Source organism: Salarias fasciatus, chromosome 6, assembly GCF_902148845.1.
Source record: "Salarias fasciatus chromosome 6, fSalaFa1.1, whole genome shotgun sequence".
NCBI classification, from domain to species: Eukaryota; Metazoa; Chordata; class Actinopteri; order Blenniiformes; family Blenniidae; genus Salarias; species Salarias fasciatus.
The window spans coordinates 12,010,856-12,026,818 of NC_043750.1; the positions used below are offsets into that span (position 1 = coordinate 12,010,856).

Consider the following 15,963-nt stretch of genomic DNA (forward strand, 5'->3'; position numbering starts at 1 on the left):
ACGGTAGGGGACTGCCTGGCCCTAAATGGGGATCCGGGGGTGCTCTCAGCAGGGCCCGAAGCTGCGTCTCAGGGGTACACTAATGGGGAACGAAAGGCTATCAAAGGGAAGTATCACGATGGCACCGAGGGGGGGTTATGAGAAAACAAAGCCTCCTTTCCAGAGACCCCCCCCCTTCCATCATTTACATGGTAATCAGGTGGAGCTCATATAGACTCCTCTGTTTCATTCACTTTGTCTATTTTTTAAACTCTGTATTTATCAGCAGCAACAAACAGCTTCATGCACTTCTGTTTTACTGCCATCGTTCCTCCTTTATTTTGCTGATCTGGAGCTTTCGCATAAAATAAATCCAGGACCTACTCTTTTTTTTTTTTTTTTTCCTCCACCCCCCTGTTAAATTTCACTCTTGTTTTCTTCTTCTTCTTCTTTTTTTTTTGTTAACCTCTCCACCCCTTAACTCTCTACCAGTATCCATTCTCCCGCCTCCTTCCCCTTTTTTCGGGAGCATTTTTTCTTGTTGTGGTGTTCCCCGGGCAACCTCATTCAAGCGGAGTATAAAGGAGAGTTAAGGCATGGAGCAAAGATCTGCTCACACCAGTGATGTTCGTTCATATTCAGCGCCGAGCTTCCTTCCACCACCCCATCCATCTCATACACTACAAGTTACTGTTCAGCCTTCTTTTCGCCCCTTGTTTTTTGTTTTTTTTTTTTTTTTTCCCTTCTTTTCGACTGAACTGTAAACAGAGTAAGTACAGCGGATATAATGTTTGGCACCAGAGGAAAGCGATGCAAAAGGCAAACAAGAAAAGATTGTTTTACTTGAATATGGCCGTACTTCACAATATTTTGGGTTTCTTTCTGTGAATGCGTGGCGGCGTTACAGCATGAAGCAACCAGTGGAAGCGAGTTTACTGAGGCTGCCGAGTGGTAATTAAATAAACCGCAGCGTCCTTATTTATTACAAGAGAATCCTCAATCAGACTGGCTCTCGTCGGTCATGAAGCAGAGTTCCTAAGAGAGAAAATAATCCAATAAATCTAATGTGCGTGACGGCGAGCTGGGAGGCGTTACGTGTGACCCCCTCTGCCTGCTTGAGGTATTTATTTGTCCAGGGCTCCACAGTGAGCGCACCCCCAAACAAGAGTCTTCTGCCCGACGCTTCATGGATGGCTAACTTTCCCTTCCTGACCTCCCTTTGTGTGGCATTGACCCCCTTCGACCCCCCCGCCTTCACCTTCCACTCCTGCAAATAGCTGCCAACCCCGGGCGCTGTCTCCCCCGTCCGCACTGCCGTCAGTGTGAAAGCCTGACGCGGCCGACAGCGAGGGCCTTGAAGTGATCTCAGGGTTGCTTTTTTTTTTTTTTTCTTTTTTTCGAGAGGTCGGGGGCTGAGGTGAGATTTGGAGCGAGGAGGGGTGGGGTGGATGTGGGTGTGTGGGGTGGTCCGCAAAGGCCTGACTTATTCCCACAGTCTGACAATGAGGGTTTGGGTATTTGGCGGCGGTAATTTATTTCCCCCCCCCCCCCCGCCACCAACTCCAAAACCGCTGTTAGTCGCAGCAATCACAAGACCGTCACACGTGGGCATCAGCGGCTCGGTGGATGGGGAGGACTTTCTAATGCAGGCAGCGGCCATCCACCTCTCCCATCACACAGTGCATGTGCATGTGCATGTGTGTCAGCCCTTCGGCCAAAAGTGTTTTCTGCACGTTTTTGCACGCCCTGCCCCCTCCGGCACACCGGAATCTGATGAATGAATGAATTTTATGCTCTGCAGGAAGCCGGACGACTAGTCACTGATCACAATCAGACACGTTTAGAGAAGTGACGAAGAAAACCTGCCGAGTAGTTTCACTTCTGAACCCAGACTATACAGACGAATAGTTAAAAATTCAATATTTTGAAGCATAATCTTAATTTAGGCTCACTTTAAAGTAGCACAATCACAATTGTGAGCTGGTTAATGGATGACGGCCGTGATCACAATACATTATGTGTATGTTTATGTACGCCATACACTTTATTAGTGACTGACTCCTCTGTTCGATCAAAGTATCTTATATCCTCAGTTATAGTAGAAAAAATTATCTTTAATACCTTTTCCACTGCTTGAGTCGTCCCCACAGTGCATTCACCCGTTCACACGCCAGTGGAGGCAGCTGCAAGGCGCTCAGTCCTCCATTGGGAGTAACTTGGGGTTCAGTGTTTTTGCTCAAGGACACTTTGACATGTGGACACAAGGAATCGAACCAATAACCTTCCAACTGAGAGTCGGCCACCCCACCAACCAAGTCAGAGCGGCCCAGAGTTTGTGCACCTGATTAAAAAAACCACGGAAACAGTCAAAAATTGTGCTTGTGGAAATATGTTCGTTTTTAAATATACAAATAATTCTTGTCAATAATATTTTATGCATTTTATTCATGATTAACACTCTCTATTTGTTGGACATTTGCCCTAATAAATCATGTTTTGTTTTTTTTATTTTATGTGATTTTGCTCTGTTATTTTGCACCTTTGTCATTGACATCTAAATGGTGCATTTTTATACTGATGTTAGTCAGAGAAGCTTAGAAATATCACAATATTTACTCATCATACAATATATATAAATGTATTCAAATTCATTCTCAAAGATAATAATATACTACTTGATAAAATTTCACTAAAAATTATTCATATTAATTTACATTTTATTTCATTACTATCTGTTTTACATCTATGAACCATTTTCCATTTTTTCTGCATGTTTTTGTTATTTAAACTAATGCATCCTGCAGCTTGGACTTTTTTCATGTTCCTAAACGATTTAATTTGATTAAAACATCTCTATTCTCCTAAAAAAAAATTCTGAACAGATTTTTGCAGTGTTAAAACAAAAGGCTGGTTATTAAAACAAATAGAAAAATTTGTGACACAATTTCTGAACCTTTGTTATTCCATTTGTGATGATCTTTGGTATTCTAACTGAACTTTTGTCCTTTTCTTTTAAGTAGACTGTGACTCCTACTGCAAGGCGTCGAAAGGCAAGCTGAAAATCAACATGAAAAAATACTGCAAGAAAGATTACGGTGAGTCGACCACACGCACGTCCCGACAGTGTCTTCACATTAAAACCGTTACCTTTTTCTGTGAGAGAAGCTTCAAATGTAGAGTTATCCTCGCTTCAGCGCAAGTAAAACTATTGATTGATCAGGTTTTTTTGTCATGCTTGTGTTTACTGTGAGGCTCAGGACACCTTTCATCCTATGGATCCCGCCACATTTCTGAGTCGCTGCCACAGTTTCCAGGGAGCCGGTTAACTGATGTCTGTTTTTAAACTCGACACAAAAGATCAAACGGAATGCAAGAGGTGTAGAAAGGTGGGAAAATAGAAGGAGGCAAACAGAACAAGTAAAGGGAGCTTCGTGTGTGTGTGTGTGTGTGTGTGTGTGTGTGGGATGGGTTGTGAGCGGATCAAGCTGAGGCGGTGTGACAGACAGTGGGTTCTCTCTGGAGATCCTAATTGAGGCGGCCCACTTCCCCCCACGGCCGATGCTGCATTCCTGCGACCAATCGTCTGCCACGCCATTCAAGGTGTGGATAAGATGTGTGACCTCTCCCCTCTCCCCTCTCCCGCCGCTGAACTGGTCGAGCACGCATCGCGCCGTGCGGCAGCAAAAAACCTCCAGAGCTTTGTTCAGCGGGGATTTGGAGGAGTGAGGGAGGTCAGCTTATAGACACCTTCCCTTCCATGGACGTCATGGTGAAAGTCTCCAACATCTGTAGAGACGGTGCCATGACGGATTCTTTAAAATCACATTGAAATCCTGACAACAAAACTTTAGCAGAAGTGTTTTGACTGCGGAGTGGCAGAGGTAAAATAAGGTGAAATCAGGATGTCCTGCTGGAAAAACCATCACTCAGCGCAACGCTGAGCGCCCTCACCTACTCACCGGGTAAAGTCAGGGGAGCGTCCAGATTGATTTGGCATGTGTTGCATGTGTGTGAAGCGTGGTGGATCTGCTGGTACTGATGGCCGAGATAACGCCGGGAGAAAAGACAACATTCCAGATCCCCTTCAGGGCTGAGATGCCGCCGATGCTCATCACATGTAACAGATTTGTAAAATACAAACGGCTATAAATGAGTTTAATTTTTGGTTACCGGTACATATTTGTAACATTGTTCAAATTGCTTATGCATCTTTGGAAAAAAAAAGTTGGAAAGAAAAAAAGTATTTTTGAAAAATCCAGTAAATTCTGAGCTGATGTTCGTTCTGTCAAACTGGGAGATTGCACAGGATTTGTCAACTTGATACAAATAATTAGAATTAAGAGGGAAATGGATGCAACGGGACATTAAGTGAAAGGAAGATTGGTGTTTTAAAAAAAGTGAACAAAAAGTTTATTGTATGTTTACTGATTGCTTTTTAATCTTAAACTACACACCAGTTCACTCCAGTTTCTCCAATCCTGGTTGGTATTAGTGTTTCATTATCTGTGAAATCCACTTTGCTTCACCCCTAGCGGGGGATGGGGGGGGGGGACAACATGCAGCACATGTGCCATATTTGCTGCAGCATATATAAGACTAATAACAAACCACAACTAGATGCATTTACAGTATTAACCAAGTCTAATGTGAGTGAAGCTGATGGAAAAGTCAAACAGTGAATCTCAGGGAGCTCCAGGGAAGCACGGCTTTGGCCTGTTTTGAAAAGAGCAGCGGGGAGCTGACCTCCATGCTGCGTGGGGAAACCATGCTGCAGGCTTCTGTGGTGGAAATGCAGACGCATTTATAAAGCATCGCAGGAGGGAGCGCTGCGGGGGGGGGGGGGGCCTGTCAGTGTCCACAGTGCACGGGGATTGTGGTCCAAACGCTGTGAGGCACATCCTAGATATGAAAATATTGCAAAAACGTAACCGTGATGCATCCTCTCCGGTAAAGGCCAAGTAGACCTGATCGCAGCTTCTGCTTTTAACACTGTCAAGATATCGATCTTCATTATCTCCACTCTGAAACCTTCAGAAGGCGGATCACGTAATGAGCCAGATAAAAGATAATAAAGATGTGGTCAGTATGATATATTGATACCATGAGAGGGAGTCCTCTCTCTTTTCCTTCACTCTTACCTGCTGCTCTCAGAGGAACCGGGTCAGCTCGTCCATCATGTCCATCACTGAGTGTCTTTCCAGCGAAAGTCTCGGCGGAGTCCCGCCGCGTCTCCTAATCACGTTGCAAATCACGCTGCTGTGTCAGCAGCATGTGGAGAGTAGTATAGCTGGAACGTACAGCAGCTTCATGCTCTGAGTAAAACAATCAGGATCTAAACCTTTTTCTGTTTTTACATCTGTAGTTTCAAAAGATTAAGTTTGGACAAAAAATTGAGCTAAAACAGACACGTATTGAGTGATTAAATTATTAGTTATTCTGTTAAACCACATTATCAGAGCAGATTTGCAGATTATAGACACCATATTTTTGCAACACAAACACTGTAAAGGCTGCTGCGACATGATCCACCCATGATGAGAACAGAGTGTTCAGAGGTTTGGAAGAGACGACCGGGAACATATCAGTTGACATTTTAATATTTTTTTCTTAATATCGTGGCAAATTTTCAATAAGTGATTCATGCAAGTTGGCGCAGAAAGCAGCCCATTGTTAAAATAATGATACAGTTCAAACTGTTTGAGCCACGACTGAAGTATTCTGCGGAGTAGAAACCGTCATAAGGAATAACTTTACCTCAGAGGAGCAGGAACAATTATGCTTCTATGGAAAGATTGTTGAAATGCGGTAAAAGCAAACAGGTGCCGAGCTGCAGAATTATCTACGTTAAACCATTTTAGTTTGGAGATGTGACTGAAGCAGAGGTACACTGTGAGTGCAGACTGAAGCACTGCTGTATGATTTGTCTGTTATTTAAAGGTTTTCTTAAGCTCTCTCTGTCACACGTGTCAATGGAAGAGGTTTTTCATGAGGAATGCTCATGAATTTCAGATTGTGCAAAAAATACCGGGAAGAGTGTTTCTTTTTTATGAGTGCATCTGTTTTTAATTTGCTTGAGAGGAATCGGCTCAGGCTTCAGCAGAGACGCTGCTGTTAATGTTGCGAGAGGCATTTCCCCAGCTGGCTCCCCGCGACTTTTATTTTCATATTTTATCATTAGATCAGTTCTGTGCTGAAAGCCCATCTGCCAGTATTTGGAATATTTGGAACAAAGACCAAAAAAACTCTGATTTCTTTAAGACATTTCTCTTCACTGAATAGAAAACAAGCTTAAACTATTGCATTATACTGACTTTCTATTATTAATTTTTGACAATTTTGTCTTTTCTTATAATTTCGTATTATTCTGTAACCATTTAATTTTTGTTGATTTAAATATTTTTGAACGGTTCCCACTAACTAATATTGTCTGATTCATTCTATCAGCTGTCCAGGTTCACATCCTGAAGGCGGACAAAGTGGGCGAGTGGTGGAAGTTCACCGTCAACATCATCTCCGTCTACAAGCAGGGCGAGAGCCGCATCCGCCGCGGGGACCAGTTCCTGTGGGTCCGGGCCAAAGACGTGGCCTGCAAATGCCCCAAGATCAAGCCCGGGAAGAAGTACCTGCTGCTGGGGAACGACGAGGACTCCCCCGGCCAGAGCGGCGTGGTGGCGGACAAGGGCAGCCTGGTCATCCAGTGGAGGGACACGTGGGCACGCAGGCTCAGGAAGTTCCAGCAGCGCGAGAAGAAGGGCAAGTGCAAGAAGCCATAGGCGGGATGCTGCCGAGAGAGGAGTTCACCAGAAAAGCTGATTGAAAAATGAGAAAGGAAAAAAAAAAAGAAAGAGACGGACAGACAGAGGACCACGGACAGAGAAGAGACTGTTTATGTTGCTGCTTTTTTGTGTAGAAGCATGAAGAGAATTATTTAGGATGACTTGTTTTTTTGTTTTTTTCTAGTGAACTTTTGTTGAAGGAGCTCACATTGCAGATTTGGTTTTATGGTTTATTTTACTTTGAGATCCGTCTCTCTTGTGGATTTGCCGAATTTGCACCTATTACCAGTATATAACATTGTTTGTGTTTTTTTTTTTTTTTTTTTTTTTTTTTTTTGCTTTCTTTATCCCAGTATGAAATCATTATATTTTATGTTCTAATTTTATGGACATTTTCTGCTGGTACAAAAATGACAGAAGGCAACACAGGTACAGCCGCAGCTTTTGCCTCTGCATGGTTTTCTTTTAGCGTCCGTAGTGAAGAAACACGCTCGTTTCATCAGGAGTCACTGATCACGACCGAAGCAGAAATTTGTGCCATCACAAATTAGTGTTTCCAAGCCAGAGAAATGCACACATTTAGCTTATCCAAGAGACGCAGTATCACTGAAATTCAAGTGTATCTGCAACTCAACCAACGATTCTGTCCTACATTTTCATCTGTCAGGTTCTATTTTTAGTTTTAATGAAGCTTGAGCCGGGTTTCTACACGATACGGCTTTCCTGGTTAAAGGGACAGTAACTAAGTAGGAAATGATGCCACTGGGTGGCAGCAGTGAGTTACCGGCTCAGTTTCAGTAGCTAAGTTTTCAGCAGTTTTAGCATTCATAGGATATCTTCTCTCAAAATCTGATTGCTCCTTATAAGGCGTTGCAGACGCTCACTGCACCACCTGTTGGTACGAAGCGGTACTACAAGTCCGACCTGCTTAGCTAGTTAAATTTCAGAAGATTTCACTACATCGATGAGGCTATTTTTTTTGTTTAAACGCCATACCTTCAAATTTTAAGTGGAAAACTTGCGTGTGAACAGCTAAGAACGTTCACGAGGAAAATGCTTTCATTTGGGAGCAAATAATGCAAATTATGTGGGTCAGTTCCACTTTACTTACACTGTGATTTTTGCTTCTTTTTTTTTTGTGTTCTGATATTTAATTTCACAAATCCAATACCAGTTTTAACAAGTGACTTCATTATAAGAGATCAATTTAAATTAATATTTCATGGGTAGAGCTAATAGAATGAATTAATGAGTCCCAATTTTACATGAAATTAAAAGGATTTTCATCGACATTAGAGATGTTCCGCTTTCTGCTGATAGAAACTGGATGCAGCATCAGTAGAATTGTGAAAATCCCACACTGATGAAAAAAAGATATGCATATATGCTGATCAACCGTAACATTAAAACCAGAGAAGTGAAATGAAAAACACTCATCGTGTTTGTGACAGTCATTAGAAATTCGATATTTTATTAGTTTAGTTGATTATTGTCATGTGGATGAGTTTAAATTTGAGAAGGAGCAAAATCTTGACGGTGTCTGCCAGTCTGCAGAGGTTATTATCGATCGATGGAAAACCACTGCAATCATCAATAAGGTTGGATTCATGGATGCCAGTGTGATCCAAACACACCAGACTTGATGCTGCTTCCGCTTAGACATGTGCCATAATGTTTTGTTTAATCAGCATGTTTGCGTCTCCTTTCATCAGTCCTGTCTGGGGAGGGAATGTCTTCATGGGTTGGATGAAATAATTGACTTTTGTTGTTTAATCTGAATACACAGTTATTTGCAGTTTCACGTACATAACGACGGGATGTTATGGCGGACCGGGGCACATATGGCACATTTTTCTTTTTGAGCGTTTCTTCACAATAGCTCAATATTTTTGTACATTTTCACCACACCTGTCCTTCAAAGTGGGTTTCGGTCAGAATAGGAAAGGAGAAACTTGTTCACTGACCTTTAATAACAGTGAGAATCTCCACCAACACTCTCCGTCTGGAAAAAGTGCATTTATATGTGGAATAGGATGACGGCTCAGTGAGAGTGGGCATAATTAAAAGATAATTTTCTTACCTCATGCAGAGCAGAAATAAATCCCATCAGTGCAGAAAATTGAAAACCCGACGCACCTTTAAAAAGCGGCTCGCCATTTGCTTTTAAAATCCGCCTCAGACTGGCTCACATTCCTCTGAAGTACCTCCTCCTGTATTTGGGACTGCAGGTAAACACACACACACACACACTCGGTTTGCATGACTGTACATTCACGGAAATGACAGGAAGGGACCAGCCGGGAGGCGCAGGCTCCTTTTCACCTGCCATGTCAATTCTCTGCAGCTCGGCTTGGGACGAGGGAAAAATGGGGAGAGAAGCTATCACGTGTGGCTGCTTGATTTCAACCATTTTTCTCATTTATTTGTGTGCAGTTCAGTTTGATTTTCCCCGAGGAATGCATGACAAAAACACGGCCGAGGTGCGCACAACGGCCCAACCAAACCTGTGTGTCATTTGTCAGGAAGAGCGCTTTCAACATTCCACAAACTTACAAACAGCTCCTTTTTAATTCGATTCTGTTTTAGCTTAAAAAAAAAAGAGCTTTCACAATAAAGATGGAAAATTGTAATTGCTAAATAATTCTTGAACCCATAACTATCAAAAGTAACATGTTTTCAGTTCAGAGGTTTGATTTTAAAAACAAATCATGAAAAGAATTAACAATATTGTAGATTCATGAGATGCACCAGCACATTTAGTATTCAGTTGATTTTGATTTTTCTTTTTTTGCCACATAGCCATAAATATAATTGTGATTTCAGCCTGATGTGATGCAAGGACGGAAATGTGTGTGTCAATGTTTGGAGGGAGAAACAAAGAAACAAAAAAAAAAAAAAAAAAAAAACTTTCCAAGAAAAGCGTGGCTCATGATTTCCTCTTCCCTCGTTTCACTTCTTAAAACATCAATGCAACTTTACCTGGAAGTATTTGTGCTCGTTTTTGGCACAATATAAATCTGTAACCACACGTCTCCTGTAGCCTCATGCTGTAAATTTTACATCTGCCTCCTGAGCGGTGGTGTTGACAAGCTTCCCGATGAAACGCTACACACACACACACACACACACGTGTCAAAGCATTGCTTTGTGTTCATACTATGAATTGTAAATGTTGTCACCATTGCAAAGACTTTTTGCAATGCTGTTTTACAATGCCTACTAATATATTATGGTTATTATTATATATGAATATATTTAATGACACAAGACATTGTGGGTTTTATTGTCTTTTTCAACTTTTTTGTTTTTTACTTGTATGTGGTTGTTTAGGTTGTTGCCATTAAAGAAGGAAATAATAACTACTGAACACGCCAGCCTGGTAGAACTAAATTCAGACTTTCAGTTGAAATAAACTCTTGTTACATTGAAAAGTCAAGTTGCCCCTTTTGCCTCTCCATGATTTATTTAGTTAGGAAGGTAATACTGTGCCATGCAGACTGGGTTCATCTTTATTTCTGGTGCAGGAGAAGTTTAAAAAGAAGAAGAAAAAAAAAAACCGTGCATTTCATAATGGAAAGTATGAAGGTATTGAAACTCTGTCAAAGGTCCACCCGGATAAATATCATGTTACAAAACACGAGCGTGGTCCAGAAAGAGGCGTGAGCGTGAACGCAGACAGACAGGAGTCCAGGGACTATTAACTGGAAATGTCATTTATTAGAAATTACAAGCAGAACTGATTTACAAGGAAGGAAAAGAGCCATGTTGGTTCCACAGCCGGGCTGTTTGTTTTGGCTACGGGCTACTCTATAAACACGGTAAAATCCAAACAAAATGATAACATTACAGCTGCTACAGTAATGCCTGGGTAAATACGAGAGAGTGTGGATATTGCTCGGCTTGCAGAATTACTGTACCCAGTGTAAACCTCGGGCCAGCCACAGACAGACTTATGAAAGGAAAGCTCCCGCCGCCTGCGGGAGGTCCCACTGGTGGGTCAACACCGCCCTCGGCCCGGGATAGAAACGCTTACACACCTCCCCATAATTTAGGAGTTTGATAATTTGTTGATTTAATGATCCAGATATTTAAACGAGGATAAAAGAGGACAATTTACACCAAAGAAACATTAAAAAAAAAAAAGGTCTTCTGCAAGGTTTCTGAAGGCTTTCACCCAACTTACAGTATAAAATAACATTATCTGTGAGTCTTCACATTTTCCCAGGTTGAGTCTTTGCTTTTAAAATAAAGATCAAGAAGTACGATCGGTTTTATTTAGTATATGTGGCTGGAAATATAATTTAATCTCATTCTTCGTCAAACTGTCAGTGTGAGGTGTTGAAGCGGGTCCACAGTCTTCACCTGCTACTTCGGCCACGCGGCGACCACGATGATGGCTATGAGGAGCAGCACGATCACCACCATCATCCCTGAGGGAAGGAGAAAAGACGAGAAAGAAGCGATGAGAACCCAGAGGAACCCTGAAAAGAAACCTCCTGCAGCGGCGTTCGAGGGATCTGTGTGAGGCTACTGCTGTAACCGTGAGGCTGAGAGGCTCCATCATTTCTGGATGGCAAAGGAAAAGGGAAAAAAAAAAAATCTAAGTACATCGTTGGACTTTCAAAAGGGGAAAAGGCACGCCAATAAAACACTTAAATGTCAGAATTACAGTTCATTCAGATGAGGTCAGCATTTCAGCGTTAAATTTTTATGGCTTAACGTTGCTTTGCTTTGCCTTTCAAGCGATCAAACCTTTACGGCTCGAACAATCTTTTTTAACTTTAAAGCTGAAAAGGCAAAATGTCAAGCAGCTGAGAAACTCCAAACCTGTTCTGAGGCAGACGCCAGAGGGAAGAGCTGGAGTTCAGCGGACACCGGGGAATACACTTGGAAGAGGTAAGAAGCCCACATACCTCCCCGCTAATTTCCCGAGTCCTTGATCTAACGCGAGCGCGTTGCCCTCGCAGCACATCGCCGCGCTGCCCTTCATGACTTAATGCAGTTTACATGCGTTCGACGGCCACGAAAAGCTTTATTGCTGCAGATTGCACGCTGCGATAGGCATATGTTTCTGATTCGGCCGGGGAGAGGATAATCGTTGTTTTTCACTGATACTATGGCAGCAGGGAGAAAAAAAAAAAAATGTGCAAATGCTCACTCACACTTCATCACAGTGCTTCACCCCCAGGACCTGAAAATATTACGGTTTTTATTACAGTCACCACCCAGCAAAGAAAAAACCAAATGGTTGCAAAACCCATTTGAGTCAAACGCAGGTAGAGTTTGTAACCTCAGTAACTCAGATGCTCACATTTATAGTTTCTGTCCCTTATTCAACATGGTAATATCTACATTCTGCCACTAATGAATGAAATTATGATATTTTATTGAATATTTGATCAAACGAAGCCCTTGAGATAAAATTTAACTGAATATCTTTTGACATTAAACACAAAAATATACTAGAATTCACAGTGTTTTTGGCATTTGATTGGTCATGTGACTTACATAGAGAAATATATATGATAACAGAGTGTGGAACCACGAGATGTCTCAAGTGTGTGACAACAGAACACTACTAATACTGACGTTATTACATGACTGAACTGAAATATCTCAACAATGCTACTGCTCAAATTGGATGATGAACAGACTTCATATAAAAATGCATTTTGGGAACATGATGTTGAAAAAGTGGTAACAAGAGACCACGATTCCTAACCTTTACATAGTATTGGACCATAATAATGTCAACTGGACAGAGGAGGAGGAGGAGGAAGGCGGGCTGTTTTGGGCGGCTGTGGCTCAGAAGTCTTGACCTCCAGTTCCATCATCAGTGGCTCCATCTCTGGCTTTTGTGTCCTTCTGCAAGAAACTAAGTTTCTCCTGAAAGTTTGCAGCACCAGGCATGGCAGCGAGTCTCCGCCGGTGTCTCAAAGGATGAATATCAGAATATGACCAACAGTATGAAGAGCTACAAAACGTGAAATCCATTTACCATCCTCTTCCTAAACTTGGAAAGCGACTAACTGATTGATAAAGTTCATATCTTTCAGGAAGCAGAGAAGCAGCTGCCTTTCTGTTTCTGTATTCCACTGGAGGCCTCTTCCCTTCTGCATTAAAAACTACATCTAGTTTAAAGCCTGGGATGTTTCCACCAAGGCCGACCTTCCCCTTGCTTTGTCCTGCTCTCCTGCTGGAGTGGCACAGGAGTGAAGATTTCAAACAACTGTTTCCCGGCTCGTCTCAAGGCCGGCGATATTCCCCTCGCTGACTCAAGTTATCCATTGTTATTCAGCGTGCGGCTGGTATTCCCCCCCCCAACCCCGTCGCTCTGGGTTTACATTTCTCTCATTCCTTGGCGCTCTCTCTCTTTCTCTCTCTCTCTCTCTCTCTCTCCTCCTGCGCCCTCTTCTGTGGCCTAATTGGTCGTCTTTCCCACAGGGCGAGATTTAAGCCATGCTGAACAAATTGCTTGCGGTGACGGCTGGTGGTGGTCTGAAGAAATGTGAGTAAAAACTCGATGGAGGAGTGTCGCTTTCCACATGTATGGTGAAGCTTTCTGTGTACTGCAGGATGAAGTGCTCATGGGTAGAAGACGTGCATGTTAGGGCCCATCACTGGTGTTTCCTCCTGATAACTTACACATGTGGGCAGAATATAAACGTCAAAGCGGAAAACGCACGCTCCAACGCTTCTGATGACTCTTTAAAGGCCTGAAGTTTAAAGCAAATACACACACAGATTGACAGCAATTATCTTTGTTTGGCTGTAAACGATACCTAAGCAACACCCAGTCTATATTAAACACAGACATCAGACTTTCCTGGACCAACATCTGTCAGCAACTCCGTCGGAAAGCGCCATCGCAACAACGGCGATCAGGCGTCGGCTACCCGACGAAGGTTCTTCGGCACCAATCAAGGAACCCCATCAGATACCCAGCCTGACCCTCGCCCTCCTCCTCAGACCGTCCCCGCCTGCCGCAGTAACCAAACAAGCCGCTCCTGACCCCCAGAGGGCCCCGAGAGGCTAATGACTGCAGCGCCGTCTTCCCGGGCAGATCCGGCTCGGCGGTGGCAGCGATGCTGCGGGAGACACTTGGCGTTTGCTGATAGACTGACCACCCAGGAGTCTGTGGAGGCCCGAGTCAGGGTTCATCCCATTTCAGCAATTTGCAGACACATCAGTAAGACAAATCGCAGAGAGGGCCAATAATTGGGGAGGATCCTGAGCAGACAGAGACAACCCCCGGACCCTCCTCCCCACTCCCGTCATGCTCCGTGCTCTAAGTTCAAAGACCTTTAGGGACCACAAAAGGCCAGATTGACCTCCTAAAGACTGGGACAAATTTTATGTTAACAGGATTAAAGTGACAAATGTCATTTTTCCTCACAGCAGCAGAACAGAAGTAGTTTTTTTTGGGGGGTAGAAAGACATTTAAATATTATTTCATTCCTGTCACTCGCAGCAAACCGTAATCTACATAAATCAATAAATCGCCTGTTTTGTGTTTCTCCTCCGTCCCCGAAACTCACTTCCTCCTCCTCTGGGATCCGCCGGCTTCGGGAGACAGCCCTCTGTAAACTGAGGATTAGCCGCTAAGGAGGGTGCTCGAGCGCCGACGGGGATCTGTGATGGGAACACTTTGTCGGCTCACACGACACAAGAGACGCTTCCATCCCGAACGCTAATCTGCTACAAACACTCCTCAGTTTGGGACCTGGGATATTCTTGATACAGGGCCTGTAGATTATCATGAAAACAAAAAAAAAGTTTTATATTTCTAATTATTTTTTAAGGGAGAAATATACACAGAATAGTTTGGAGCTTATGATTGGCATTCTTCATGTCTGATGATGACACTGAAGAGCTTTTCTCAACATGTTTTCAGCGAGCGGTACGGCCCTGGTGTGTTCCTGGCAGAGCGGCGAGCGACCAGCGGCGCTCTGGGCCGTCGGAGTCAGACTTCTCCGACTTTACAAGGGCTCGGCTGAGACATAACACCAAACATCGGCTTTGGATGAGAGGTGGCTTGAAAAATAAATAAAGCCTTAAAGCTGAGGAATTATAAACACGTCGTCATGAAGAAAGAAGGAAAGCCTTCCAAACAATTTGTGGCATGTAGCATTTTCAGGGTTTTTTTTTTTTTTTTTCCTCTGCTTGACACAAAGACGAGTGTCAAACAACCGAGGAGATGAACAGTGGGGATGACAGAGTGGAATGGAAGGCAAGGGAAAGAAAAGAGAGCGTCGAGGTGAGACTGAAGAGGACCATCAGGGAATTTTCCATTCACAAGGAAGGTCTGAGACACACACACACACACACACACACACACACACACACACACACACACACACACACACACACACACACACACACACACACACACACACACACACACACACACACACACACACACACACACACACACACACACACACACACACACACACACACACACACACACACACACACACACACACACACACACACACACACACACACACACACACACACGTCAGTACAGCGAGCCATGCACAAAATCATCTTTTGCAGCAATCACACGTTTGTGCACTTCAAAAAAAAAAAAAAAAAAAAAAACACTTATACCAACATGGATACACGTGATGCTTGTATACATGCAGGCGATAAACACACACATACACACACACACAAACGGTGTGTGAATCATTGTCAGTCTGGAAGTGAGGACAGGACGGAGGGAGTTGAGAAAGCAAAAGAACTAAACAAACAGAGAGAAAGAAAGAGTCTTGATTCAAACACAATGCGAGTGCTGGGATCTTCAAACAGAATGGCGCCCGGGCTCCATGGGGATACCAGCAACAGAGTGAAGCATCCTGGGGGGGGGCTGACCTTCCCATTGCCCGCCCGTTAGCTGCTTCTCCGCGCATCACAATGCCGTCTTTTGCCATAGCGATGCGGCTTGGCACGTCACCGAGCAAACCGAGCCCGAGTCACGCCGCCACATTCCGCATGTTGGCTTTTAACACGCCTCTGGCCGCCGCAGATGTTCCCCTCACTCAGTGAATATCAAAACGAATGCCAAACAAATCTAATCAAGTCAGTGGCGATTAATAAAACGGCGTCTGCGATCTGCGCAGTCAGTCAAAGACGAAGCCTTGATTAGCGACATTCAGGAGACCCCCTCTTTCCTTTGACCAGGACACCATGTTAGCAGGCGTGA

At 43.5% G+C, this 15,963-nt stretch overlaps 2 protein-coding genes across 4 annotated transcripts in view; one reads left to right on the forward strand and one right to left on the reverse strand.

The window, feature by feature from the left end:
- The window catches only part of ntn1a (netrin 1a), a 52,645-nt gene extending 42,621 nt beyond the window's left edge, over positions 1-10,024 (forward strand). For 2 of the 3 annotated variants that reach the window (XM_030093588.1, XM_030093589.1), the window contains 2 exons: positions 3,000-3,074; positions 6,424-10,024. In XM_030093588.1, the coding sequence (XP_029949448.1) occupies positions 3,000-3,074; positions 6,424-6,752 (404 nt within the window). In that variant the 3' untranslated portion in view covers positions 6,753-10,024. Of the gene's footprint in view, positions 1-2,996; positions 3,075-6,423 lie in introns of all 3 variants that reach the window. The other variant, XM_030093587.1, reaches the window with a different exon arrangement.
- A 348-nt stretch (positions 10,025-10,372) lies between these two features.
- stx8 (syntaxin 8) overlaps positions 10,373-15,963 on the reverse strand; it is a 31,843-nt gene continuing 26,252 nt past the window's right edge. The window contains exon 8 of the mRNA XM_030093591.1: positions 10,373-11,185. Within this exon, the coding sequence (XP_029949451.1) occupies positions 11,121-11,185 (65 nt within the window). The 3' untranslated portion in view covers positions 10,373-11,120. The remainder of the gene's footprint in view (positions 11,186-15,963) is intronic.